General features: G+C 50.3%; 3 protein-coding genes across 17 annotated transcripts in view; 2 read left to right on the top strand and 1 right to left on the bottom strand.

The window, feature by feature from the left end:
- Positions 1-11808, bottom strand: part of CASKIN2 (CASK interacting protein 2) — a 76861-nt gene extending 65053 nt beyond the window's left edge. For 2 of the 5 annotated variants that reach the window (XM_086856767.1, XM_086856772.1), the window contains exon 1: positions 11250-11808. The gene's annotated coding sequence lies outside the window, so the exon portion shown is untranslated. Of the gene's footprint in view, positions 1-10110; positions 10407-11249 lie in introns of those variants that run through there. The other 3 variants (XM_086856771.1, XM_086856766.1, XM_086856780.1) reach the window with 3 other exon arrangements.
- Positions 11798-23078, top strand: TSEN54 (tRNA splicing endonuclease subunit 54). Of its 6 annotated transcripts, none has more exons than XM_086856793.1 (12): positions 11798-13703; positions 14107-14259; positions 15304-15367; positions 15508-15591; positions 16793-16891; positions 17202-17254; positions 17588-17686; positions 18777-19405; positions 19874-19934; positions 20631-20747; positions 21337-21381; positions 21819-23078. In XM_086856793.1, exons 1-12 carry the CDS (start codon positions 13675-13677, stop codon positions 21967-21969), a joined length of 1584 nt encoding a protein of 527 aa, XP_086712919.1. In that variant the 5' UTR covers positions 11798-13674; the 3' UTR covers positions 21970-23078. The 6 variants fall into 6 exon arrangements, with proteins under 6 accessions (XP_086712919.1, XP_086712920.1, XP_086712921.1 ...); XM_086856795.1 differs by having other exon boundaries at positions 13667-13954; XM_086856794.1 differs by lacking the exon at positions 21337-21381 and having other exon boundaries at positions 13585-13703.
- Positions 23079-24565: 1487 nt separating this feature from the next.
- The window catches only part of LLGL2 (LLGL scribble cell polarity complex component 2), a 33101-nt gene continuing 31152 nt past the window's right edge, over positions 24566-26514 (top strand). For all 6 annotated transcript variants that reach the window (XM_086856764.1, XM_086856763.1, XM_086856762.1 and 3 more), the window contains exon 1: positions 24566-24676. The gene's annotated coding sequence lies outside the window, so the exon portion shown is untranslated. The remainder of the gene's footprint in view (positions 24677-26514) is intronic.

The following is a 26514-nucleotide window of genomic DNA, read 5'->3' as shown; positions in this document are numbered from 1 at the left end:
AAACATCACAGCAGGAGCCACACAATATCTTCACAGCCTTCAGAAAAACCCAAACTCATCAGCAAATCTCTTTGCTTTAATCATGTGCACCAGAGGCCAGAGCAGCACAGAGGTATCTCATTAAAACTGACCTATCTGCCCTGGAAAATCCATCTCATCCCCTTCAGCGCGGGAGGTGCGGGGACAGAGTGATACAAAAGGAAGAGGGATGGGTTCCCTGCTTTGTCCTTGCCCAGCACCGAGGCTTCCACTCCATTTAGGAAGACCTCAGCATCATCTCCACACAGGCAAACCTCAAAGCGAGCAAAGTATTTAAATGGACCAGCTTTTATTTCCAAAGAGAAGATGAATTTCTATTTGTTTTCAGGATTGCAATTTTCTCCCCACGCTGCAGAGGATGTGAACAAACGAACAGGGAATGAAAGGGATTAATGAATGAATGGGTGGGAGCTGAGCTCCCAGCTGCAGGGAGAAGGGGGGACACCCACCACAGTGGGACTGCTGGGGGGAAGAGAACCAGTGTGGCCAGTGCTCAGCATCACAGGCATCCCTGGGACCCCCTGCTCACATGTGGATGGATTAACAGGCACCTCTGAAAGGATTCATTTAAGGGGAAATCAAACAAAAGGAAAGGTAGGAAGGGTTTAAAGTTTAGATCAACCACACATGGCATAGGAAGGGCTGTTTTTGCAGAAACACTGAACTTCCAGCTGCTGAAACTGCTCAGTTCCCAGCAGCTTTTGTCCTCTTTAAATGATAGACTCACCCACGTGACAGTAGTTTCCTTCCCAAGTCTTAAAAGATGCAGAAAACCAAAAAGGCATTTGGTATTTATGAGGAATTTGTACCAAGCATTGCTCATTTGAGACCTATTGACTCTCCCAGCTGGATCAGAGAGATGCAACCCTGTGGAAGCAGCAAAACAAGGAAAAATTAAATCTTCTTTTTCCCTTATTCTCAAGCTATTTTAGTTAAAGTCCAACATCAGAGGATTCGAGACAAAGTTTGGGATTAGGATTAGTTTTCTGCCTGGTGTATGAGCTGCTCTGCTTCACATGGCAAGTTGGTTTCTGGTGCTGATGGCTCCCAATAAATTGAATGAACTCACCCTTTGCTCTCAGTCATCCAAGATTAATCCTTGCTTTGGCTTCCCAATACTTGGGGATGATGGGACACATGAAAGCCACATTAAAGCCACCATGGTTTGTTTCAGTGGGAGAAGTGACACTGCCTTCTAAATTCAAAGAGCTGGCATTTACCCATCATGCTACTATAATCTATGGCTTAATTTAAAGGCAAGCTCAATTTGCAGATTAATTATTATAGCCTGTGACTGGTTGAGCTTGTAATAAATCACCTGGGTGAGAAATTGCACAGCAATTAACTGATTGTACATAGTGCATATAAATGTTGGCAAAGAGGTGTCACCTAATGGAGACTGATGTTGGGGAACTGCAGGCTGCAGCCAGAAGTCAGTCACAGTGCAAAGCAGGTCAGGGGAGTGGGTGGCAAACAAAACCAGGGGCCAAAAAGCTTAAAAACATTCAAATCAGCCCTCAGGAACACATGCAAAACCAATGCAGGATTTTCAGAGACTGGCAAATTATGGTGGAAGCTGGGATTTCTTGCAGGTAGTGCTGGGACAGCAGATCTGGGAATGAGCCACTGGTCAGGACAGGTCCAGCCCCACCAGTGAGAATCAGCATGAACAGATCTCAAGGTGATTGACCTTCAAACCACAGGGAGGCTGCAGCAGATGAAGCTCTGGCTGCTGCAAGCCTGGATTTCAGAAGCATCCCTTCTCAGCCAGTCCTGCCAAGCTATTCCCTCCTGACAGCTCTTCCATTGCAGCATCCTCTGGATGCAGATCTCATTGGCTTGCTGACCCCAGGCCTGGGGCTGGGTGAGTGCCAGAGATTCCCCAGCTGAGCCCCAGCCCTGGCCAGGGAGCAGCTGGGTCCTCTCATGAGCACTGACACACCGTGCCCCTCTCACCCTCAGCAGGGAGGGTCTGAACCTGCCTCCTGCCACCACAGTGCCTGCCCCAGGCAGCTCCTTTCCAACAGAGGCAGAGCAGTGACAGGTGAGTTTCTGACCTCAGTGTAATTGTCACAAAGCCATGGAGAAACTCCCCTTTGCTTTTGGAAGCTTCACTGCCCAGCAGTGCCAGGCTTTGGTTCTGTTTGGGCACCGCCCTTCAGAGGAACCAGATTTTCAGCTTAATTATTAAAGTCCAAAGCTGTGGGGCACCCAGGGCTTTAGAATAGCAAGCCCAAGTGTGTTATATTTCCTAAGACGGGACAAATGGGAAACAAGGTAAGTTTAGAAGTTGTTTTTCCACTGTAGAAGGGCTCAAGCCTTGGAGAGCAGTTTGTCACCCTCAGGGCCCACCTGTGGGATGCCCAGGTGACCTCTCCCCCTCCACAGCACCAGCACTCCCACCCCAGGACACTCTTCCTTGGCAGCCCAAGGACTCCCTGGCAGCACAGCATCAGCACTGCTGGGACAGGCAGTCCAAGAGGCAGAGGGAGGAAAAGCTTCTCACCTCCTTGGACATGATCCCAAAATGGTCTGAGCAAAGGTGGCACCATCCTGCAGAGCTGAAGGAATCTGGGAGATAGCAGAGCACCTCAGCCCATCAGTGTTAACAGCTCTCACAGACTCCGAGGTGAGATTCAATTTGCCAAAGGATCTGGGATTTATTACCATGACCAAAGCACTAGGAACAAATGCAAACACTGCTGGGTGGAATCTGTGAACACTACAGCGCTGTGAACACTCATCCAGGGCTCAAGTTAAGACAAGTGGCCAAATCAGGCTGCAGTCTGCATCCAGGACCTTGAGTAGAGCCAGCAAATGTGGATCCTTCCCTAATTCACACCCCCCTCCTTCACTGCCAGCTGCCCACAGAGTTGCTCAGCAACACAAGGGCTGATGCTGCCAATTTAACCAGGGTGAGCCTTTGGGCTCCCAGGAGGAGATGCTCTTACCTGACACTGTGTTCCCTGTGCACTCAGCCATGCAGAGCTGCCAGGGAAAACCAGGATCCCTGGCATCCCAAGGTAAGGGAGGGATCCCCCACGGGGCTGTACCCCTGCCTGCATGGGAGGCACCAAGAAAAAGCAGCACATTTTCCTGGCACAGGTGCCTGCAGCCCCCATTTACACATCCTGTCCCAGCAAACAGCACCCTGGCAGCAAACCTCACTTGTCCAAAGTTGCAGCAGGGTTAGATCCATCACTCTCCACAGTTTCCCAGTAAGTTCTGAGACAAACCTTGCAGGCAGGCAGAGGAAGCACAGAACTGCAGCTGCCTTTGACAATGAATTCAGAGGCACATCAGGATCACCAAGATCCTTCTCCAGGATGAAAACAGGCCAACATGAAAGTCCTGCAGCCATTGCAGCCCACAACTGCAGGATTTCCATCACATTCTTTCCCTTTAACTCCCAAATGCAGTTTTTTGTCAGCAGCAGGCCCCTGAAGCACTGGAGACTCCTGGAAGAGGATTTGCTGTGTACATGGTCTCTCCACCAGAGAATCAGGATTTGTCCAAAGCTCCATAGCAGCCCCTGGCAGCATCCAGTGGTCTCAATTTCTCCTTAACCCAAAGGGCCCTACCCCAGCAAACCAGCAAAAACTCTAAATGCAAAAAAATGTGGGAAAAATGCAAAAAGGAAATGTGGGAAGCTCAAATTCATATTTATGATTCTTGATTATCTGCATTATCAGGAATTTAACAGTGCAGTTGGGGGAGCAGAGATAAACTGTTCCTCCAGCCCCAGAAAACCCCGTAAGCCACACCTGGAAGGACTGAAGGCAGAAAGAAAAAAGTTCACTCTTCACTGAGAAAGAAAACTTTCCTGAGGAATGAAAAGATGACAAAATCTGCTTTACTGTGGCAGAGCTTCCAGGGAAATGGGGCCAATTACAAAACCTGCTTGGGATTTAGCAGGCAGCTGCTGGGAAACGTGTTGGTTTGTATAGAAAAAGAAATTAGGTTGGAGAATTATTAGAGCTAGAAGAGAAGAGCTTTCCATGCTCCACACCCAAAGTCAATGTGTCTGTAGCACTTAATCCTTATCAACATCAGGTTGCACAGCTGGACCTACAAGCCCATCACCCTGGGGATCACAGAGACTGCCCAGGGTTCCAGCCAGGCTCTCCATCCTGCTCTGGGGAGCTTCAACCCCACATTGCAACACTGGAGCCTTTGGCTCTTCCCCCTGTGGCTCTGTGTGAGGTTTCTTGCTCTTTAACACCACCTGCTGTGTGTGAGTATGGTCTGATTTTCAGTTTCACACAAGTTTTCACAAGTAGGATCAAGACAGTTCCACATGCTGTGCAAAAGGAGCGGCTCAGCAGCACCAGGACCCAGCAACACTCAAAGCTGAACACATGGTGAGGTGCCAGTCCTGCAATCCTGCTCCTGGGCCTCCAACACCTCGTGGAGACATCTCTGCTCTCCCCCAGGAATTATTTACCCTTTGGGCTGACACATCCAGTTTATTTACCTGCTTGCCTGGGAGCTGGTTACTTTGCTGCTAGATGGTCTGTTCCCCACAAAACCCAATTGCATCTTTGGTGTCCCTAAGCAGCAAGAGCACCTCTGGAAGGCTCTGGACTGTCATTAATCTCCAAGCAGTTTTCCATGCAGAAGGGACAGGTTTCATTAATTACAGGGCAAGCCATTCTCCAAGCAAGGCAGCAGCTAACAAAGGAAATTACTCACTGGCCTCCCAACAGCTACAACTTAATGAAACAAGGATCCTTTCTCAAAGGCACCATCAGATTTCTGGAGCCTTGCTAAAGCTGAAAGAAGAACCAAGCAGCCTTCAGCCCCAGGGCTGCATTTGGAGGTAGAATTTCCAATGCCAGAGAAAGGCATTCCATTTTCTTGCAAATGGATCTCATCAAGAGCAATGCTTCCCGGAGGCTTTCCATCCCAGAGGGTGCCACAGCTCAGTGCTACACCATCCCATCTCACTCCTACACACAGGGCTGGGATCTGGTGTCTCTCCAGCATCAGGGCAAGCACAGGGGGAGCAGCATTTCAGGTGGACTCTTCCACACTCCTGTATCCTCCTTGGAATCCCTGTCACCTCCTTGCGGCAGAAGAGCTCCTTGACCCACAAAACTTTCCAGTCCATAAAGAAAAGACAAAAACTCACAGGTGTTCTAAGCCTGGTGCTCGATTTCTCTCTACACCACTAGGCAGATCCACCAGCAGCTTTTCTATGTGCAGATATATCATTTAAATGGAATTATGCCAGCAGCAGGGATCATGCTGTTCCTGCTCTATAGCCATGCTTTGGAAACGGATGCAGATTTATTTAATATCAAATTCTGACTTTTCTCAGATCTGTCAGGACAGCTCCCTTGGCTTCAGCATAGCTGAAATGCTGAGTGAAACTGAAAGCAAGATCCAGCACACAGCACTCTGGAGTTATTAGCAGTGCATGAATAATTTGGATACAATGCCCTTCTAATGCAAACAGCAGCATTAAAAGTGCAAAAACAGAGGGAGAAGAAGCAATTTCTCTGCTCTCATAAGAGCACAGGCTGCTTTCCACCCGCTGCCTCCAGCCAGCTCAGCACCAGGGAACACCAGGTCTGCCTCTGGCTCACTGAACATGCTCTGGACACCAGTTTGTGGATGTTGAGACCAAGGCAGGACCATCATCCCACTTATCTGCACAGCTACTTTGTTACAGCCAATACAAAGATAATGGCCAGCTGTCCAAAACCCCAGAATCTGGACCCTGCAGCCTCACAGTGCTGAAAACAGAGCCCACTGCCCTCATTCCATGAAGAATGTATGTGAAACACCTCCCTTCTCACCTGACCACTCCAATGACTGTCTTTTTCAGACAAATGAAGTGCTTGGTTTAGTCAATATGCAAGACAAGTCTGGCCAATTCGTGCCATCCCACCAGGAGACAGAATTTTTCCCTTTGTGGTGGAAGTCATTAGCAGATTGAACAGTATTTCTAGTTGCAATTGGTCTGATTTTATCCTTCAGACAGGCTCTCACTGTGCCTTTTTTTGCACAATTAAAGTGCTCTTTGTTATCTGGAGAAGTACTTAAGTGTAATTAAGTCACCCAGTCCTTCATTTGATAAGGACTAAGCAGACTGAGTTCTTGCATTCCTTCCCTCCAAGGCATTTCCCTCCCCATGCCTTCCAAGCTTTCAGTATCCTTTTAAAAACTCTTCATACCAAAGTTGTAGGAGTCACTCTAGCATTTCTGGCTCAAAAGGGGGAACAGATCACCTCCCTTCCCTTGCCTTGCACCCTGAAACCAATCCTCCTTCCCACCCAGCAGCAAAAGACAGGGAGACTTTCCCATCCTCCACTCCCTGGGAGGCTCCTGCATTTCACCCATTCGATAGCAGGGCTGCACTCCAGCACCATCAGCCAGGGCAGGCATCCTGTTACAGCACTGCACTCTGATAACAGAAGGGTTTCTGTATCCAGGGTTACCTCTGGATGTGTAGGTGTGGCCAAAGGGCTTAACCTTCCCTGCTGCCACCCCAAATCCTTCTGGGCTGCTGGGATCTTTGCTCACACACATTGCAGATCAGTTCCAACTAAACTCCATCCTCATGCTGTCCCCTGCATGCAGGGCAGCTTGCTGCCAGGTATTTCAGCATAAATTTCATCTCCTTTCAGGAGTGTACCAAGGGAAAATAAAAAAAGTTTCTCCAATTGCATTAGTATAAAGTTATGCCTGGCTCGACTTGACACTGTGCAGCCATTTCTGCTGGAACAGCTTCTTCCTTAAATCTGCCCATCCCTACAGCTACTGACAGCTCCCAGCAATGCCTGGAAAAAGGAAAATGAGGCTTTCAGGAGAAAGGAGCATGGCTGCTCACTTCAGTGGCATCACCCTCACTTTTCCAAGTCATTGTTCAGAGCACTACATACAAAGATTGCATCCCAACCTGTCCCCCAAGTTCAGCCTGAACACACCTTTTAAAACATCATAGGACATTGAGAGATTTCTGACACCAGTTCTCTGTCCTCCCAACCGAAATCAATTAAATAAAAATATTAATTTAGCTGCACACCAATGAGAGCTGCTCTGAAGCTGTATGTGAAGCACAGCTCAAGTGTGCAGAGGTTTGCAGGGAGAGGCACAGCCCTTGTGAAGTTCATTGCTCCCAGGATGACCAACAGCAGCAGCTGTCAGGACATAAACTACTCCCCAAAACAGCCAGGAGCTCTACAAACTTGTGAGGCAAGCACAGGCAGTAGGGCCCAGCATGGATACCAGTTTTCAAATTAGTTCAATTTTTAGCAAAAAATTTATGGGAGAAACAGGGGAAAGCAGCTTGGCTATTGGGAAAGATTTATGGGACAGTCCCAGCACGTGTGGCAGGAGCTGCCACATGCAATATTTATCCAAATGTCCCAGGGCTGCTGCACACACAGACTGGACTCCATACCTCCCCCAAGTGCCCCATCTAACATATCTCCTGCCAGTGTGGTTTTAGAGGACTAAAAAAAAAATACCTTTGCTGTGTCAGGTGAAAATTACTCTATCCTTCAGCATAAAGCCTTGTTGAAGAGCAAAAAGCAGACAACTGCCTTTGCAATCTGCACCCAGACCCAAATGTGACTGGCAGAAAGATAACAGCCCTCAGGCACCGAGTGATTTTCAATTTACACAGTTCTTTCAGTGCAGAAATGCACCACTCCTACAAACCTGCCTTTTTACTCCAGATGGAATCCAATCACACAAAATACCATGCACACATTTGAGAGAAAATTCTCAGGTTATAATTTTAAAACAAAAGGGAGTTACAGCCACAAAATAGCCTTGGTGTGGGCTCTGAAAGTTGTGTACAGCTTCAAATGCAAGAAGCAGCACTTGGCTGGGAAGTGTCAAATCAAGGCCAGTCCTGTGCAGGGGTCAGAGTCTTTAATACCTATTTAATGGCCCCAAAGACAGGGCACTATCCCACAGGCAGTGGGACACTTGGGACCAAAGACCTTCAGGGCATCACATCAACCCCACCAGGCTCCCAGCTTGGCTCCTGAAGCCACACACCCAGGAGGGAGAGAGACCAAAGAGGATATTAAGGGGGTTATTAAGTGCCATATAGTGGCAAACCTTCTCCCAGCATTGAAGAGCTGCTGTGGAGTGAAAGCTGGTGGAGAAAGAGCAGAAGCATCACACAAAGGAGTCAACAATCATCACATGAAGCCTCCTCCCACCTTCCTCCTCAGGGCAGGGCATGCAAGCTTCTCCAGCCTACCCCACAAGGGTTGCCATGGGCCAGCTTTCAAGCAGCAGGCCAGTTTTCAAATAGCACAAAGCATAATCAAAACCAGCCTTACTTCCCACCCCTCAGTGCCTGTTTCACACCAGCTGCCAGCTGGAGACTCATCCCTTCCCACTCCATCCAATAACTGCTGGCAGTTTGCTTCCCCATAGGAAAAGGAAGAGAGCAACATCCTCTTTAGCCCTGTGTACCAAGAACAAATCAACCTGCTGTAGTGCTGTGACTGAAGCTGCCTCAACCTGTCACAGTGCTGTAGATGGCACTCTGTGTTCACAAGGCTGAATTGTTTGTTGGAACTGTTAAAACACCATCATTATTCTAAACTCTTGCTGTAGCACTTGAATTAAACTCAAGAGCTCGGAGAGGCGCACACCAGCATTCCAAATAAACTAAGCAGAGACCTTTGAAACACAGACACAGAAGAGAGTTCAGTGGTCCTGGGACTGCTGGTGCAGACACTGAACAGCCCTTCACCCTCTCTGAGCACACAGCTGCTGCTCCACATCTCATCCTGCTTATGGACTCAGCCACACAAGCATGGCATGAAATGTTTGTTCCATTTGGTTTAAAGCCTGGCATGCACAGAACAGGTAAGGAATAGCCTGAAGCCTCACAAGCTAATGAGACACTGCAGAGCAGATCCTTAATCTCCCAATTCCTTGCCTTAAACAATATTTCCTCCCTCTCAGTCTTCAGCACTAGCCAAAGGCACCCTAGGTGTCCTGACTCAGTCACTTGTCTCCAACCTGAAGGCATTTCCCTGCCAGGCATCTCCTTTCATGGAATACCCAGCAAGAACCAGCAGGATTTTGAGTGCTTCTCCAGACCAAAGCCAGGGAAGACATTTCCAACTACCTGGTGAGCACAAACACATGGCAGAAATTATGAAACTCGAGCAAGGAGCATAATCTGTAGCCTCAAACTCTGCACAGTGAGGCTCTTTCACCCCAGGCAGGCACACCAGCGTCAGTCTGTCCAGCTGAACCACGAGCAGGATGCCAAGGCAAATTGGGGAAATGAGGAAAGCTTCAGCTATTCTCTCCAGACAGAAATAACTCAGCATTTCTCCCAACCCAGCCCAGTGCAACAGTGAGGTAAGAAAGGCTCTGAACTATTTCAATCAATCCTGCTGGATTCAGTCCATGGTTCCTTGGTTTTCACATGTAATTAACAAAGTGCAGTTTCCAGTAAGTGATTGCAAATAAATCCTTAGATGCCTAACAGACAGCAGCTCCAGTGGCATTTAAAAGCTCAGATTCAGATCAGTACTGGGGTTTCCAGTAGCTGATTCTGCACCACAGCCCTGCATAACGACACTAACTCTGTTTTCCTGCCACCAAGCAGAGCCCCAAGAATTGTCCTGCAGTACAGAAAGTTACACAAAAGGCAATTTCTACCACAAATATAGAAGACAAATTTAAGCTCTTTCCATTTCTCAGCCATCAGAAGGCAGTGGTAGATGTCAGCAAATGAGAGCACATGGTGGTTTATGGAAAGATATTAACTGCCTAATCCCCAAAGTCCTGTTCTCAAAGACATGTTTGTTTGGTTTGTTTTTTTTCTTAAAAATCTCCTTCTATCTTCCAAGCTCAACCCTGATGAGTGACAACAGAGGTTTAGCCCAGAAATCCTCCTCAGTAATCTCCTGTTTGGAAAAAAGTCTCTTTCCATTGCCCTGCCCAAACTCCTGGCTGTAAAACACTGTAGGAATGATCACAGACATCCTAAAGCAATAAGGAATTTGCCAAAAGACTCCCAGGTGAGGCTAGAAAACAGACAGATCCCACACCTCCCAGACAAGCTGTAACACCTGACACCATTACCTGCTTTGCATCCAAACCCAAATACTTCAGTGTATGTTCAAGGTCTGCCAAATCCTCTTGGAACAGGCTGCCAAACAACCCCTTCTCATGGTCTACTGTAAGAAGTTTAAGTTGTCTAAATGATGCTCTGAATTGAGATGTTTTCGCTAGAATATAATTAAACGTAATAAAACTCAGACAGCTGATTGCTGAACTACAGCCAAGCCACGACTGCAGGTTTGTTGGGCAGTCATGATGTGGGCATGGCTCAGAGCAACTGTGATAACACTGCAGGTGTTGCAGCACACATGAGAATTGAAGCACTTGCCAGTTTTAGGGAGTTTCACACAAGCATAAAATGGTTTGGGTTGCAAGGGACCTTAAGGCTCATATCTTTCCAGGCCCCTGCCTTGAGCAGGAACACCTCCCACCAGACCAGGTGGCTCAAAGCCCCAGTCAACTTGGCCTTGAACATTTGTAATATCCTTTTCTGTCCCAAATCACACAAAGCATCTACACACAAATCCTCCTTGTAGCAGAACATACACCATGGGTTGCAACAAAGGCAGGAGGATGGGCCATGTTATCCATCTCAGATATTGTTTTCCAAGTGTTGCCATTTGTAAAGTCTGAGGCACAGCTGGTTTTTGCAGAATTACTAAAATATTTCCAAACACCCTGCCAGGAACTGCAGGAGCTGTTAACACGAGGATTAAAGCAGGTAGCTGTACCTGGCAGAGCTGCTCTGCTCCAGCACAGAGCATACAATTCCCACCTCACTGTGCTACATGAGACTAGACAAACAATCCCAAGGCCAAACCTTATCCTGTTTTTTCAAAAAACACTGCATCTATTTACACCAAGTTCATCCAGGAGTTAACCACAAGGAACTTGTGGATACAGGGACTGCACAAACACAACTTGAGCACAGCAGAAAAGGACTGGAAGGCCTCAAACCCATCCTTACACACCCAAGCTCTGCTCCTCACTGGAACAGAGTCAGAAGCAAGAGGGAGAACCAGGAGCAAGCTACCCTGTTCAGAAGAGGCAGCCAGCCCCTAGTTTTAATCCCAATGGTCTTTTCACATTTTTCCTAAATCAGGAAAAAAACAACACAACAAAAAACACCACAGCAAAGTGGGCAAGTGCAGCACACTCACCTGCTCCAAGGGCCCACATGCACTGCTCTGATTTACTCAGTGTGGTGTCTCTCCAGTCAAATCAAGCCCTTTCTCAATTGGGATGCTGGCAGTGTCCCACAAGAGAGTCAGGAACAGCTTTGGCCTCCACCATCAGCTTCCTCTGTGGCTTACCCTGTCCCCCAGGCAGCAAGGCCTAATCCTGCTCTGCTCCCTGGTGCCACACACCCACACTCTTCCTCCCTGGCAGCCTCTGAGCTCACAGTCCCACATTCATCATCATTTGAGCTTCCAGAGCCCCCCAGAGCAGACACTCACAATGCTAGGTTTCACCACTACTCAGCTCAGTGATCATTATTTTGGCTTCTTTTCACAAACCTGTCTAGAGAACCCAGGACAGTCAAGCTCCACTCAAAACACATTCAAGTTCTACCCTGAGCAAAGGTAAAAAGTCCCCAAATTTAAGGAAGGAAACCTATTAAAAAACCCCCACCATAAGCACCACAGCGATAGTTTCAAAGCAGCTAGACAGAACACTAATATTAAAAACCCTAACTTAAACACAGAATATCTAAAGGGCAAAAAGAGATGCCCCTCACCCTCCATTTTTAAGTGAAGAATAGGAAGTGCAGCCCCCCCAGGACCACCCACACCCAGCTGATGACACTCAGAATTAGGGCTGATAAGAAGATTGAGCTGGGGAGAACACTAGTCCCATCCTGACAAGGCTCTGCTGGTGCCCCTGAGAGGAACAGGACATCCCCCCACCACATGACAGCTAAAATCCCAGTATTGAAAAGAAACATGAACTGAGATTAGTCTTGACATTTCTGGGTCTTGTAATCACAGTAGGTGACAAAAGCAAATTCTGGATCAGAGCTTTTCCCTGAGCAATTTAAACACAGCTATTTTAAGGGAAGACTGAGCTAAACAAAGGGGTGACAGCCTGAAAGTTGAAAGCCACAGGATGTGGAGCCCTGGGATTATGTGATAATCAGGCAATACCAGCAGTCTCCAAACTATGTGTATTTTTTGGAAATCAGGGTGGAAAAGCACTGCCCCTGCACAGCCTTCTGTCCCTTGCCCCATCCATGAGTTATTGACCCCCCATATGCCATGGAGAGGCACTGCTGGCCAAAATCACTTGACCCTCTCACAAGGTGAAGGCTCAATTCAGGAGGAGGAAATAATGAGGCAGGAAGCAAAAATTAAATCATTTCAGTGGAAAATGGAAGGGAATGGTTTTTACATTCATCTCCCTATGTTGGCATCTTGTCAAAGGGCTTTTATTGGCAAACCACAGTTGGAACCAGAGATTCTGGTGGGGAGAAAAGCTATGTTTTTCCTACTTGGGGCTCAGTGCCTCCTGTGAGATATCCCACAGCAACAGGAGACGGGTTTGAGGCGAAACTTGAACTTTTGGTGTGTTTCCCCATCAGATCTGTCCATGCCTTCCCTGGCAGCCAGTCCAGCTGTGTTGGCAGAGGTGTGAGGCTGTGGTGCAGGGGGATTTTGTGTTTTCCAGCCCCACTGGATCGCTGCACACTCCAGGCAGTTGATGGCACAGCCACCACTGGAGCCTGAGCCAGGAGAAACAGTGACACCACTGAAGGGACAATCATCCTGCCCCAGTGTGCTGGACACAGCCACCTCCAGACACTTCTGGATGGTTCCACGTGCTTCCGACAGCCCTGTGTCAGGGCACAGCTGAGCCTGTCAGTGATGCTGGGGAAATGTACTGAAGAATTTATTGAATTGATAAGATTTTAAGGATTTATAAAAATTTACTAATTCTTTATATAACAATTATTAAGAAATTATTATTTAAAAAATTATTTTCCTTTGAGGAAATGTATTTAAGAAAGGGCAAAATGCAGTGAGGAGAGAGGGGGGAAACGTGATAGAAGGTCCTGTGAGCAGTGTGGTTGGGTGGAAGAGGGGAGGGACACACGGTCCAGGTGCTGCATTGATTTCCAGAAGCACAGAGTAGATACCCAAGTCTGGAACTAATATTAATTAGCAACAAATATTTTTTTTATTATTTTTTTTAAACACAGCCTGTTTTACTCTTATCATTTATTGATGCGTGATCTTCCTGCCTTTTATTCCAACTCATGATTTGTTTCACCCTCCCTTCTCCCCATCCCGGCTGCGGAGTAGGGAGTGGAAGCAGCAGGTGTTCAGCGGAGGTAGCTCAGATCCCGGTGCCTTCCCGGTGCCTTCCCGGTGCCTTCCCGGTGCCTTCCCGGTGCCTTCCCGGTCCCTTCCCGGTGCCTTCCCGGTGCCTTCCCGGTGCCTTCCCGGTGCCTTCCCGGTGCCCGGTTCCCGCCGCTCGGCTCCCGCCGCTCTCGGTCCTCCGATCCGCCAGGGGGCGCGGTGGCGGCGCCCGTCTCTCTTGGCGGCGCTGGTGGCCGGCGGCGGAAGGACGGTGGTCCTGCACGTGCCCATGGAGCCCGGCGGGTCCCGCCGCCTCAGGTGGGGCGCGGGGGGGAAAGCGGGGAGGCACCGGGGGAACCCGCGGTGAGGGGGCTGAGGACAAGCCGTGGGGAACCGGAGGCACCCGCGCTACGGGAGGTCGCGGGAGCACCGGGGGAGCCTGCGCTATGGGGCACCTGCGAGGCACCGGCGGAACCCGCGGTACCGGGGAAGAGTAGGCACCGGCGGGAACCACCGATGAGGAGGCCGGGGAGGTGACGGGGCCTGGGGAAGCACCGCAAGAATCCCCGGTACGGCGATCCGGAAGGGCTACCGGAGTACGGGAGGACCGGGCAGGCCGAGTGAGCGCTGCAGTCCGGGGCTGCCCGCGTCCCGGGGCTGGGCGGCCGCAGGGAGCTCCGGGCCGCTCTCCTGCCCCTCACCACCCCGCTGTCCTCCCCAGCACGGCAGAGCAGCCGGAGGATCGCCAGGCCGCGGGGAGCAGCTGCGGGCAGAAGGATTTCTTCCCCGACGGCTCGGCCTGGCAGGCCGAGAGGCTGCGGCGCTGCTCCCAAGAGCAGTGGCGGCTGCTGTCCGAGGAGCGCCCGGAGCGGCCGTAAGTCCATCCCTGGGAGAGGCGCTGGCAATGGCTTTCCCCGTGAAAGGGGTGATGCCTGCGGACAGAGCACAGCTCGGGGGTTACGGGTGGGATCGAGCTGTTGATATCAGGAGGTGCCGGTCAGCACAGTAAGCCCCCCGCAGTTCACCTGCACTCAATGCCCCGGTTGGATCAGCAGCAATGCGACACAGCCTGGCTGTCCCTGAAGGAGCACAGGGACATGCTGGCACACCTGTGGCTTCGGAAAGTTCTTCACAGGGCTATTGGTTTTTACAGGTGTGTGTGTAATCCTGTAGCCTTTGCAGGTAGCAGCCACGGCCTTCTTGGGCATGTGTTACATGTGTCCAAGTTACAGAGCGTCTTGTTGATGCTCCTGTGTGGCCTTGTGGAGATTTGATCAGGTGTCAGTGTCCCTAGTTTATCAGTTTTGGTGGTTTCAACCCTGCTGCCAGATGTTGGCACTTATCACTTGGGAGACATTCACACCTGCCTCTCAACACAGACCATCTCTGCTTGGCCTACAGCTATTAATTTTTCCCTGTGAGTCCCGTGGGTGGGGTAGAGTGATTTGAGGATGTCTTGGCAACAGCTGAGCAATTGTATGATACAGAATCATGGAGTGGTTTGAGTTGGAAGGCACCTTAAAGATCACCCCATTGAACTCCCTGGCCATAGGCAAGGACACCTTCCACTAGACCAGGTTGCTCAGAGCCCCGTCCAACCTTGCCTTGAATTTCTTCTCTGGGCAACCTGTCTTAGTGCCTCAATATCCACATATCCTGGCTTAGGCCATGCATCTCCAGCAAGCTGCTGTGGCCTGTGGACATGTCTGTGTGGTGCTGACTAAAGACACTCTTAACTGGTTGGTGATGGTAAAGTGGTGCTGCTAGATCCAGGGGATGATGTCTTTCTAATGTCTTGTAAAAATGCCACCTGGAAATTTCCTGCCTTTTGACACCTTCCTGAGCTTGTTGTGTTGCTGCACCAGGAGCTGACTGTAGGCCACACTAGCAGTAACAGACTAATCTTCAACCTTCTCAGGGTGAATCTGGTGAAAGCTGAGTGGAAGCCAGAACAGGGCATCGTGGAGCTGAAGACCCCTGCGGTGAGTGCTACAGAGTGTGCTCAGTGCCATCATCTCCTGCTGCCTCACAGATTCCTTAATTTGCTTCTTGATATGGTAGGGAGCCTGGTTGTCAGCAGGGAACAGCCAGAGCCCATCAGGGATTTGTGTTCTTGTTCCAGGGAAAGTTCTGGCACACCATGGGGTTCTCGGAGCGAGGCAAACAATGTCTGCTGCCTGAGGAAGCTCTGTATCTGCTGGAGTGTGTAAGTAGGATGAGGGCACTGGGTCCTCACTGATTGGAGGAGTTGTAGGAACTGACAAACATCTGGTTCACAAGGAATTGTCTGTTTTAGTGTGTTGCTGCTGGACCTTGTACTCTCAAGCATCCTCTGTGTCACTGACAGAGTGTGTTAGTTGGATCTGTGTCCAGTTCATTCAGCTGAAGCAGAGATCTTTGGGGCTGCTACTTGGGATTTATTTCTAGTATATATGGCAAAAAGAAATTTAAATGTGTCAGACAGAGGAGTGAGACCACGTTGTGTTCAGTGCTCCTCTGCTTGCAGAAATGCTGCTCAGCTGGATGTCTTTGCTGTAGAGAGGTTTTTTTTATTTCTCTCTATCAAAGCCTGTTACCTGAATTGGTGCATTGATCTAAAGGGGACTTTTATCCCTCAGCAAAACAAACAGATTGTGAGCCCTTAAATCTTGGTAGCAAAGGTGGGGCTTTTTTGCCCCTGACATTCTGACATATCCCTGGCATTCTGACAAATAGTTTGTAAACAAATTAATGACAATAAAATGGTTTAGTCAGATGCTGAGTAAAAAACCTCCCCAAAAGCAGAAAATGCCAGTGAGATGCCTTCAGCCTATGTGACAGAAAAGGTGTGGTTCCTAGGGTTTTGTTTTCTTTATTAGTAAACACCATATAAAAAAACAAAAAGGAGGAAAAAGAGGCATAGTAGCCTAAAACTGGCTCCTGGAGGTCATTTGCTATTCCCTGGGGAAGTTACCTAAGGGATCTCTGGGTCTGTAAAAGAAGTAAGTGCTTCTGAGGGGACACCAAGTGATGCCACTGACCTGAAGCTGCCGTTTGTTCCTCTGGTTCAGTTCTCAGTTGTGCTGGTCATAAGTGCTTTTGTTGTTATGCTGTGTCCTGGATCACTCAGATCATCAAAGTTAAAGTATCTTTTAAAGCAGTGATTATTTTATCAGTTGCATCCTCCAAACACACGCAGGAACGAGAGCAGGAGCTGAGAGCTGTGGGTGGGAACTTCTTACCTGGCTGATCAAACTCGGGTATGGGGGAATTGTGTATGGGGAAGGGACTGTAAGTAGTCCAGGTGGCTCATGGGGAGAGATGGATATTGTGTCAGGGAGGGTACTGGGACCCTCCCTGAGGGGAAGGACTGGTGTGAGCTTGCATAGATTTGTTCCTGTGGTTCAAACCAGGCTTCTGCCCTGCAGGGCTCTGTCCAGCTCTTTTACAGAGATGTGCCCCTGTCAATCCAGGAAGCCTACGAGACCCTGTTGTGCCAGGAGGCAATGAGCCTATCACATTACCAGGTGTGTTGGGACCTCCAGCTGTTGCAGGAGGATGAAGGCAGAAAGCCCAGCCTCTGCCACACAAGCTCTTCCAAGTGGCTGGAAGCAGGGTAGGATGATCTGGGAGGGAAGGGGAGGGAAGTCATCCTCAGTTGTTCCCACTCACCTTCTTCCAGATGTTCAGTTCCTGTTTCCCCACCTTTGTTTTGGGTCCTAACCCTGGCATTTTCTCCTCTGCCAGTGCCATACTGTGTTCACTCAGTCATAGTGGAACTGAAGTAAATATTGTTTAGGGCTGTCATTTAACTGTCTTGTTTTCCTTTGCTCTAAGGTGTTCAGCCACTTGAAGCAACTGGGCTATATTGTACTGAGATTTGACCCCAGGTAACCAACTTTTCCTTCCCATGCTGCTTTCTCCTTCCTGAAGACCCTGAGACTCTCTGTACCCACTGCCTGGCCCCAGGGAATGGCAGAGAAGAGGACTTTGGCCTGCATTCCACCTCTTGAGAGGATTAAAGGCTAAAAGTAGCACTCTACCCTTCCTTGCTCCTCCCTCTTGAGGAGGTGATTTGGAACATGAAGTGGGGCATGAACTGAGGGCCATCCTGGTCCCACTTGGGCATTTTCTGTGCCTTTGGTTGCTGTATCCTGGGGGCTGAGCAGATGGTAGTTCCACTGCCTCACCTTGCTCTCAGCCTGTGTGTTGGTCTCTTCCAGCACTGTCCCGTCTCCCTATGAGAGGCAGCTGAGCTTGGAAAGTCACTGCAAGAACTCTGGGAAACACCATCGCAAGAGGAGGAGGAGTTCCAGCCCCCGGTAAGGATGTGGCTCAAAGCCTTTTCCCGTCCTCTTCAGACCATGCTGGCTCAGGAACAGCTGCTTTGCTGCAGTGTCCCCAGGCCTTCCTGCTGGGGGTGACCTTGTCTGGCACAGTTGCTCCTGGCTGTCCCCAAGCTGTGCAGCACTTTTCCTGAGCGCTTTGCAGTATTCCCTTTTGTCACATGTGTGCTTCATGCTAGGGCTAAGAGGGGCATATTGCCCCCAAGTCCCCCAGTTTTGATGCTGAGGTGCCACAGAAGAAGGGGAGAGAGGTCAGTGCAAAAGGAACACGTCAGGTGCCTCCTCCTAGTCTTTTTCAGCAGGAGCACAGCTACCATAGTGCACATCTGTCCACCTCCTCAGTCCAATTTACATGCCAAGACTCAACAGTAGAGAGCAGAGTTACATCCTGGGGCTTGCATGTGTCCAAAACATCACCACAAACTGACAATGAGTAATTTTGCTCATAATTCTGACAGTTCCCAGGAGGTGGCGTCAGCCTTTCAGAAACGGGGAGGACGAGATTGGAGAGTCTCTGTTGACAGTAAATCAGTTCCTGAGGAGTTGTGGAATTGTAGGAACTGGGAGATTAAACTGCTGGTCTAAGAACTGCCCCATCTTCTCTGGAATCAGGGTTTGAATCTCACACCAGTAAGAGGTGCTGGCTGGCAGGTTTCTGCCTGGCCTGTGCTGCTTTGGCTGAAGTCCATCATATTTGCATGGAGGTGTTTGGGTCAGTGTCTAGGCTGTGGATCTGGCATGGCAGGTTGGGAATATTGTCTGGACAAAGCAAGGCTGGGATTCTCTTGGGTGTTGAAGTCAAACCTTCTGCAGGACTTCTCAGAAGTTTATTCTGCCTTTGGCATTCACTGTTTAGCCTGCTTTTTTCTTTCTCATTTGTCTCACAAGCAAGGAGGTTGTAGTCAAGGTTTTGCAAACCTGTCTGGGGGTCCTGCCACCTTCACTGTCATCCCTTCAGGCTTGGCTGACTGCATTCTTCCTGTTAGCAAGGAGCAGGAAGGATTTAAAAGAAATAAAGTTCTACCACATGCTCTTCCTGAATTTTTTACTGTTCCTTTGTCTTTAGGTTGCATGAGAAGAAGCATAAAGTATATGAGGACCGTCCAGAAGCTGAAGGGACCTCTGGCAAAGATGGAGATGACCATGGAGACTCCATTCCTGTGGATGAAAATCCCTTGTCAGTGCAGCCAAAGGAACCAGATGCTGGCAGTGCAGAGGGGGAGTCAGTGCCAGTTCCTCTTGATAAAGGACAAAACGACTCTCTGAGCTTCTCCAGCAGGCAGACTGGAGACCACAAGGAGAGCAGTTCTAGCACGCATGCAACCCGCTGGGATTTTACCACCATCACCTTTCCCAATGTGGCCTCAGACCAGCCATGCACACATCTGCCCTCCCCTGACAACAGGCTCCTGCCAGAGAACGTGCTGGGCAGGGAGGTGGACGCAGCTCCGTGGTGCACACGGATCAACCAGAAACAGGAGAAGCTGTCACGGAAGGAGAGGAAGCAGCGGGAGAGGGAGAGCAGATACAAGAGCAGTGTCAATGCTGACCAGGAGGTGAGGCGCTGCTCCAACTGGCAGGAGTACAAAGCCCTCTTGGAGCAGAGGAGACAGCAGAGGGTTTGGAAGCGACCGTCACACCTGTGGGACCAAGCTGTCACACCACTGCTGCGGCCAGAAGAAGTGACCTCACCAGGTAGTGGTTCTGGGAATTTGACAGGGACCATTCTTTCCACCTCCCCCCAGCTCTGAGAAAGAGTGCCTGGTATGCAGCAGCAAAATGGATGACATGGAGAAGCTGAACATCAGTCTTGGGGGCAGTACTTCGATCAGGAGAATCTTTCTATAGCCCACTCAAGTGCCAGGATAAAAGGGCCTTGGGAGGGCTTCTAATCCATTCCCCATGTCCTGCTGTATTGCATTCCTTCTTGCTGGGCTGTTAGGCATGTGCAGTCAGGGCCAGCAAGATGCAAAGCAACTGCGGAGTGTCTGGGCTGTGTGCTGGGAGGAGATGAGGATGTTGAGGTCTTTGTAGTAGCCAGTGGTGACTGTGGAGCTGCCAGCCATTGTCAGAGGAGGAAGGTTCGTGGGTGGTGTGGAGTGCTTGGAGTGCCCTGGGAGGGAAATTGCTGGTCTGATCCTTTTCCATTCCTTCTCCTTCCAGCTGCGCTTCTCCAGCAGATCAGTGTGCTGCAGCCCTCCCACATCCTGGACGGAGCCTCCCGGTTAGTATCCAGCCAGTCAGCTGGGAGCTCTTGGGGAGCAGGGAGTGTCGTGTGACTGTCCCTGTTTGTGAGGTGCTCCCAGCAGCAGTTTGGGAGCTGCCTCACATCCAGGATGCCAAGAGAATCCTGTGCTCTGCTCCATGACGCCCTTGCATCTCTAGTGAGGGGGTGGCATTTCCGTGAAGTACCAGGTCTTGCAGCAACAGAGCCAGGGCTTTCCAAGCCAATTAAAACAGCAGGGTTCCTCTCTTACCCTGCCCCTTCCCTCTCTGCACCCCAGCCAGGTATCTCCTCCAGAGATTGGGTTTCACCTGTGTGTCATCCCTGGAATGTGCTGCCGTCCCTGCTTCAGTGGTTAAAAATTGTTGGCTTTGGGACTTTGGCTTCTGCTCTTGCCTCAGACTCTGTTTGGTGCTTGTGTGCAGTCCCTGCAGTGCTTTGCTCCTGTCTTTGTTAGTGCTTCTTGCAAGGGCGTGGGATAGATATGAGCGAGGATCTTGCTGTGGTCTGGCTACAGTAAAGCTCTGGAAAGTAATTAGAACCATTGCAGGGTCAGTCCTTTGAGAAGTGAAGCCTTTCAAGGGACCCAAACTAGTCAAAAGTAGACCAAACTAAAGGGAGTTCTCGCGCCCTCTTTTCACTGCTGGACCTTACAGTGTTTTGATCCCAGACCTGTGTGGCTGTGTTCCTCTGCAGGCTGCAGGAAGACCCAGAGGCCATGAAGATAGACTTCAACGTGTATCAAGCAGATGCTGTGTCTAAATTTAAGAAGACGAACCCTGGGAAGCCCCATGTCAGGATGTGTGTTCGCAGGTACCCCTGTGTCTTGTGCTATTTCTGAAACTTTGGAGTTTGTTGTTGTGGAAATGAAGTCCTAATGATCTGTAAATGACCCAGCATCTTGTGAGCTTTACAGATCATCAGTGTCTCCCTTGAGGGTGGTCCTGCCCAAGATTTTTTTTCTTTCAGTTCCTCCTTTGTTGGAGGCTGTGGTTGACGGTTCCCCCCACACTTGCACTCAACCCACACTATTTGGTCATCTGGTTGCTGCTCATGTCTGGGTATTACCGGGAGTCAGGAGAAAGAAGCCACAGCTTTTATGCAATGCTTGTGAAATTCAGGTAGAACCCAGTGCTGTGGGAGCTGAATCCTCAGTCAGTGCAGATCACTGTGGATTTCTGCAGAGATGAACCTCTCCAGAGCTTGCTACAGGCTCTGAGCCATAGGTTCAGTATTTTTATCTTTGTCAAGTGTAATGTTAAGATCACTAAGAACAGAGGGTAGGTATCCCCTTTCTTGCTGGATCCAGAATCTGATACTTAAACTCCATAGCTAGGTACAAAGTTCAGTTTCTGCCTTTTCTCATTTTGCTTTACTAAAACTGTCCCTCTGCTCTCTGCAGCTGTAGTAGACAGAGCAAGGAAGGTGGTAATGCAGTTTTACCAAGGTATGTCATGAGCCAGTAGGATGATCCTTGTTGCATAAATATTTTCATTGATGAGCAAACAGACTGCAGAATTAAAAAGAGGGAAAAGCAGGTCAGATGTCAATTCCCAGCAACCTAAAGATCTTCCCAGCACAAAGGTATTAAGATTGCAGTGGATTGGCCATTTGCCAATATCCCTGTGAACCTCATCTAATGGGCACAGCATGGAGCAGTGTGCACTTATCCTTGTTTTTGGCAAAGGATTCAACAGCTTTCAGTTCCCAGCATTCTGGGTACTCACTCTCAGAGCTGGCAGCCTCCTGCTTGGACTGAAGTGGGTGGGGAGGATCACTACCAGCTCCTCAGGCCAAAGGGAGCTGTTGTGATGGCTGGCCAGGACAGCTTTGCTCCTGTGTCCTTGCTTGGAGAACAAACAGGATGTTTTTTTCTCTCTGTAGCTTTGATGAGCAGATCCCGTCCCTGCGGGCTTTGAAGCAGGTGACGTATCTGAGTGGGGACGTCCCGCTGGTCTTTGCGCTGGTGGACCATGGAGAAATCACCTTCTATTCACTGAAGGAGTTCAAGCTGCCCGTTGATGTTAATCACTGAAGTTGCTGTCACTTGCAGAAATGGGATGGAATAAAGGGAAGAGCTTTACTCGGGAGTTATTTTCCTGATGAATGGAATATTACAGAAAACAGCCTGTCATAACTGGAACTGTAGGAAGTTGGCCACTTTATTGGCTATTACAGACTTCATCCACCCAGATGGCTCAGACATAGTGTGTAATTTACAGCACACAAGTGTGTTTGGCTTAGCTGGGCATTTCTGGGCAGGAGTACACACTGCTTTGTTCTTGAAGCTGCTGGCTCTCCAGCTTTTTCACCTCACAGACCACCAGCCTGCCTTTCCTAAGTCATCTTTTGCTGACTGTAGACCATTAGAAAACACTTTGCTGGTGATCTTTTTGTCACATGTAAAGAACTACTGTGCTACACCGATGGAATGGTTGGAGTGTCACTGAGGTAAGTCAGGGACAGAATAAGCTGATCAGTGCTGGTGGCCTGAGCCTCTGTCATTCAGCTGTGCCAACAACCATCAGATCAGATTCTGGTCTGAAAAAGGCACAGCCATAAACTCAGTCACCTGGAGGATAGTTTCCAGACACTTCAGAGCAGGAAACTGTGCCTTGAACACAGTTCATCAGCCAGAGGTTGCAAAGCCCCAGAGCTTTGTAGAAGGCAGCTTGGCCTCCTGCAGCAGCTGTGCTGAGATGCATTTTGGCCACACAGTGTTAAGCCATGCTAAAATTTGACCACCACTATCACCACACTGCATCTGACAGTCTCAGCAGGGCTGAACTGCAGCCCCTCTCTTTCAGCCCAACATCCTCTTTCCTGGCTGTGGATCCTTGTTATTTCTCTTGCACATGGGAGGTCCCTGAGTAAAGGAAAAAGCTACAATATCCTCATGAGCCTTTCAATCTGCTCTTCACCAGGATATCTAGGTACCAAATTTGCTTTAGCCGCTATGCCAAAAGTGCCAGGTGCCAGAAGGTCTGCTCAGTGGGTGGAAGTGAGCTAAGCATGGCTGTGTTTGATATCAAAGTTTTCAGAACTGTAATAACAACTGGTTTAGATATGTTTTATTTGGTATTTTTTAAATTCCTCTTGGAGATGTGGAGAGGGCTAAGCAATAAAAAAATCCTTTTCCAACAACACAAGCTCCTTGGTGTGGTTCTTAATTCCCCTAGAAATGTTAAGTTATGCAGGGGGAGACTGGAGGTTACTGGGACCCGAGCAGCAGCAGCTGGTGAACGCCTGCTCAAGGTCATACAACCCCATGGCTGTGTAACCCTGGAAACCCTGCTCCTACGCCTTGTGCGCTTGGCTGCAGGGCAGCGTGACTCAGAGCCTGGAGGTGTCCCTGCATCTGCGTGCAATTCCTGGCGGCACAGACACCTCTTCCTCGCTCATCCTTCATCTTCCTCCTGCGTGGTCAGAGGTATCGTAGCCCAGGGTGCCGGGGCTCTGCTGCCAGCAGTTTCACACACACCTCAGTTATCTGATGCTGGAAGTCGGCAGGGCTCTCCTGAGGTGAGGGTCTGGTAGCTCCTCCCACGCTCCCTCCTCTTCCTCTTCCTCCTTTCAGCAGTGCTTTGGCTCTGAGAGTTCTCCTTGAAGCCGGGGTTGGCAGCCCCAGCTGCCCTCAGCGCTCTCCCAGACTGTTTTACAGATTAAAGGCAGTGGGAAGGGAGTTTCTAAGAACAGGCGTAGCCAGGAGAGCTCCAGCCTGACCCACAGGGCTCATGTTTGTCCTGGAATTAGGTCAAACTCACTCCTGTTGATTTCAATCAGTCTCATCTCCTTATGCCAAGGTGGAATTGTATCGATGAACTCTACGAGAGCCACCCAGTGAGTTTCGCTGGGGCAGAGACTCCCTGATTCAGCACAAGACAATTACAATTTAATAACCACTGAAGGGAGGATTGAGAAACTGTGGCTGCCTTGCTCAGCACCATAACATCTGATGGTGCCTTTACCCACCCCAGAATAGAAGCATGATCCAGACTGATACCACCACTCCATTTTGGCCTGTGATGCAGATCGGCTGAGCATTGCAAGGAGAGAGCTGAATATTTAATTGAAAAACATTACTTTTGGAAACATGGGTGAAATACTGTTACTGGAGCCTTGTCAGAAGTAATTTCAAGCTTTTGCACGGATGCAGAGTGGGCAGACCTTCGCCTGCCATTACTCTCTACACACATACAGCTTCCTTGTCCATCTGCTGTTCCCTGCAGCACGACACGGGCTGGCTGCTGCCGGGCTGTGCAGCGAGACTTGTGTTCCTCTCTCTAGCGAAGGCTTCGACCTTGTATGTAAAGTCTGTCTATTTTCTCAGGCAAGGCTGTGAAAGTTGGGAGTTTTCTGGCGGGGCTGGAGCCGTGAGGAAGGGCGCTGGACCCCGGCCCCGGAGCGGGCTTTGCCGGCCTTTCCCCGCTGCCCTTCCCGGTGCCGGGTGCCCGCGCTCCCCGAGCCGCCCGGCGCCGCTCCCTGATTGGCTGCAGCGAGCTCGCTGCTGAATTATTCATGAGCGTGCTGGCGGAAAGGGAGGTGGACACGCGGCTCGGCCTTATTTGCATGTGATGCCCCGCCCATATACGCGATTTGCATAGCAGGCCCCGCCCTGGGCCCCGCCCCGCCGCGCCCCGCCCGGAGGTGCCCGCGGAGCGAGGCCGCCGCCGCCGCGCAGCTGAGGGGGAGCGGGCGCGGAGCGGAGCGCGGCCGGGGCGGCCCGGCCCCAGCCCCCGCAGGTGAGCGCCACTCGCTGGGGCCTCGCGGGGAGGCGGGAGGGACAACCGGGAGTGCGCCCGGCGGGGGGTCCGGCCGGCGCGGCCCCGGCAGAGCTCGCCGGAGCGGCCCGCGCCATGCCCGCCCGTGTTGAGCTGCGCGGCGGGGCCGGCAGGTGCTCGTTGGTGCCCCCGCCCCTGAGGGGGTTCACTTCGCCGGGCCAGCCGTGTCGGGGCTGCCCGCACCTGAATCCCCGGCGCACCCGGGGACTCTGGCAGTATCTCCCCTTGGAACTTGCAGCCGCGGCGCTGAGGGCTCTTGGGGTTTTGTTTGCTGTTGTGTCCGTTCCCGGGCTCGCTGCGCTGTGTCTGTCCCGGCCGGAGCGCGCAGCCCCCGCGGGTACCGCTCGGCAGCTCCGCATCCCGGGATTCTCCGGGGGAGGTGGCGGCAGTGGCCGCTCCGGGACTTCCTGCCCGGCCCTCAAGCGGGTCCGGGCCGGGGCCGCTGCCGGCGCACGGAGCCTCCGCGGGGGCTGCGGGAGCCGCTCCCGTCGCGTCCTGCGGTGGGAGATGCCCCTGCCCACCGCCCGGCCCCGCAGGTCCCCAGTGCTGCCACCGGCTCCAAGCAGCGGGTCTTGGAGAAGACAAGAACAAGAACTGCAGTGACTGACTCCCTCGGGATATTTTGTTAGCATTTTCTCTCTCTCTTGTTTCATTTTTTTTTTTCCCCCTATGCCGATATTAAATGCATCTTGTCACTATTAGTGTTTTTTCTTTCCCCTCCCCAAAGTTGTGAGAACTTGCTGGATGGAGGAGCACATTGCTTCCAGCAGGCAGCAAACAGGTGTAATAAAACGGTGAAACAAGTTGTTCAGCCTTTGTCTCAAGTTGCCCTTCATTGTGTTATGGAAACAGGCTGTTGCTGGTTTCTCCCCTCCTGGAGATGAGGCTTAACCTTGGCGTTGGAGAAAGCTTTGTGTGTTTGTGTTTAGTGTTGTGGATGGCGTAGAGCAGTTGAATCAGACTCCCGGCTCTGTGTTTCTGCAGCCAATGGCACAAAGCCTTGTGCTCTTAGGGGAATAGTGACAGGACAGGGGGACAGCTCCACTGAGATGGTAGAAGTAAAAGCTGTCTGTTGCCATGTCTTATTTGATGGGGAATGCTGCACTTTGTAGTCATATGAGAGCACTTCAGTCAACTGGAATATCTGGCTTTACAAAGTCCCAGCTGAAGCTGTGTGCCCAGAGCAGCTGCCTGGTTATCTTGGCTTTGATTCGGGAAGCTGGTGCTTCTGGCAGGTGGAATGCAAAGTGCTGGTACGTCCCAAGGCTCCTCTGTGCATCCTGGCACGTTCCTTGCAGGGATAGACTGGCCTGTGGAGGAGATGAGGATGAGCTGTGCCAGTAGTGAGCAGTCCCTAATCCTGCTCAGTGCTGCTTGCAGCCTGTCAAAGGGCTCTTTATAGTTCACAGTATTGGAAAGGGAGAAGAGTTCTCAAACATCTTCATAGGATGGTGCTGAGGAACTCTTATTTGGCTTTGAACAAATTACATCTGCTATAAAAGCTGACCAAAGAAAAGTACTGGAGGAGTTAAACCAGTTGAGAGCCCTTTATCTTCCAGTGGCCTTCTGGTATGGTAACATAATTATTCCTGGGAATTGCTTATGGAAGAGGTGTGTCTTTTCTTGGCTGACCCAGAGTCTTGAGAAATGTCAAAGAGAAAGGGAGGTTTTAAACATGCATCTTTTATTTTATTGCCATACATGGCAATAAAAGTACGGGATACTACTAGTACCATCATCTTTCTTTAAAATGCCAAAGGAGGCACTGGTTTGGTTTCTGTGCAGAAATTGTATGGAAG

The sequence above is a fragment of the Cyanistes caeruleus genome, chromosome 19, assembly GCF_971803275.1.
Source record: "Cyanistes caeruleus chromosome 19, bCyaCae1.hap1.1, whole genome shotgun sequence".
Classification (NCBI taxonomy): Eukaryota; Metazoa; Chordata; class Aves; order Passeriformes; family Paridae; genus Cyanistes; species Cyanistes caeruleus.
Note: the sequence above shows the minus strand (reverse complement) of the source record. Positions and strands in the feature narration are given on the sequence as shown.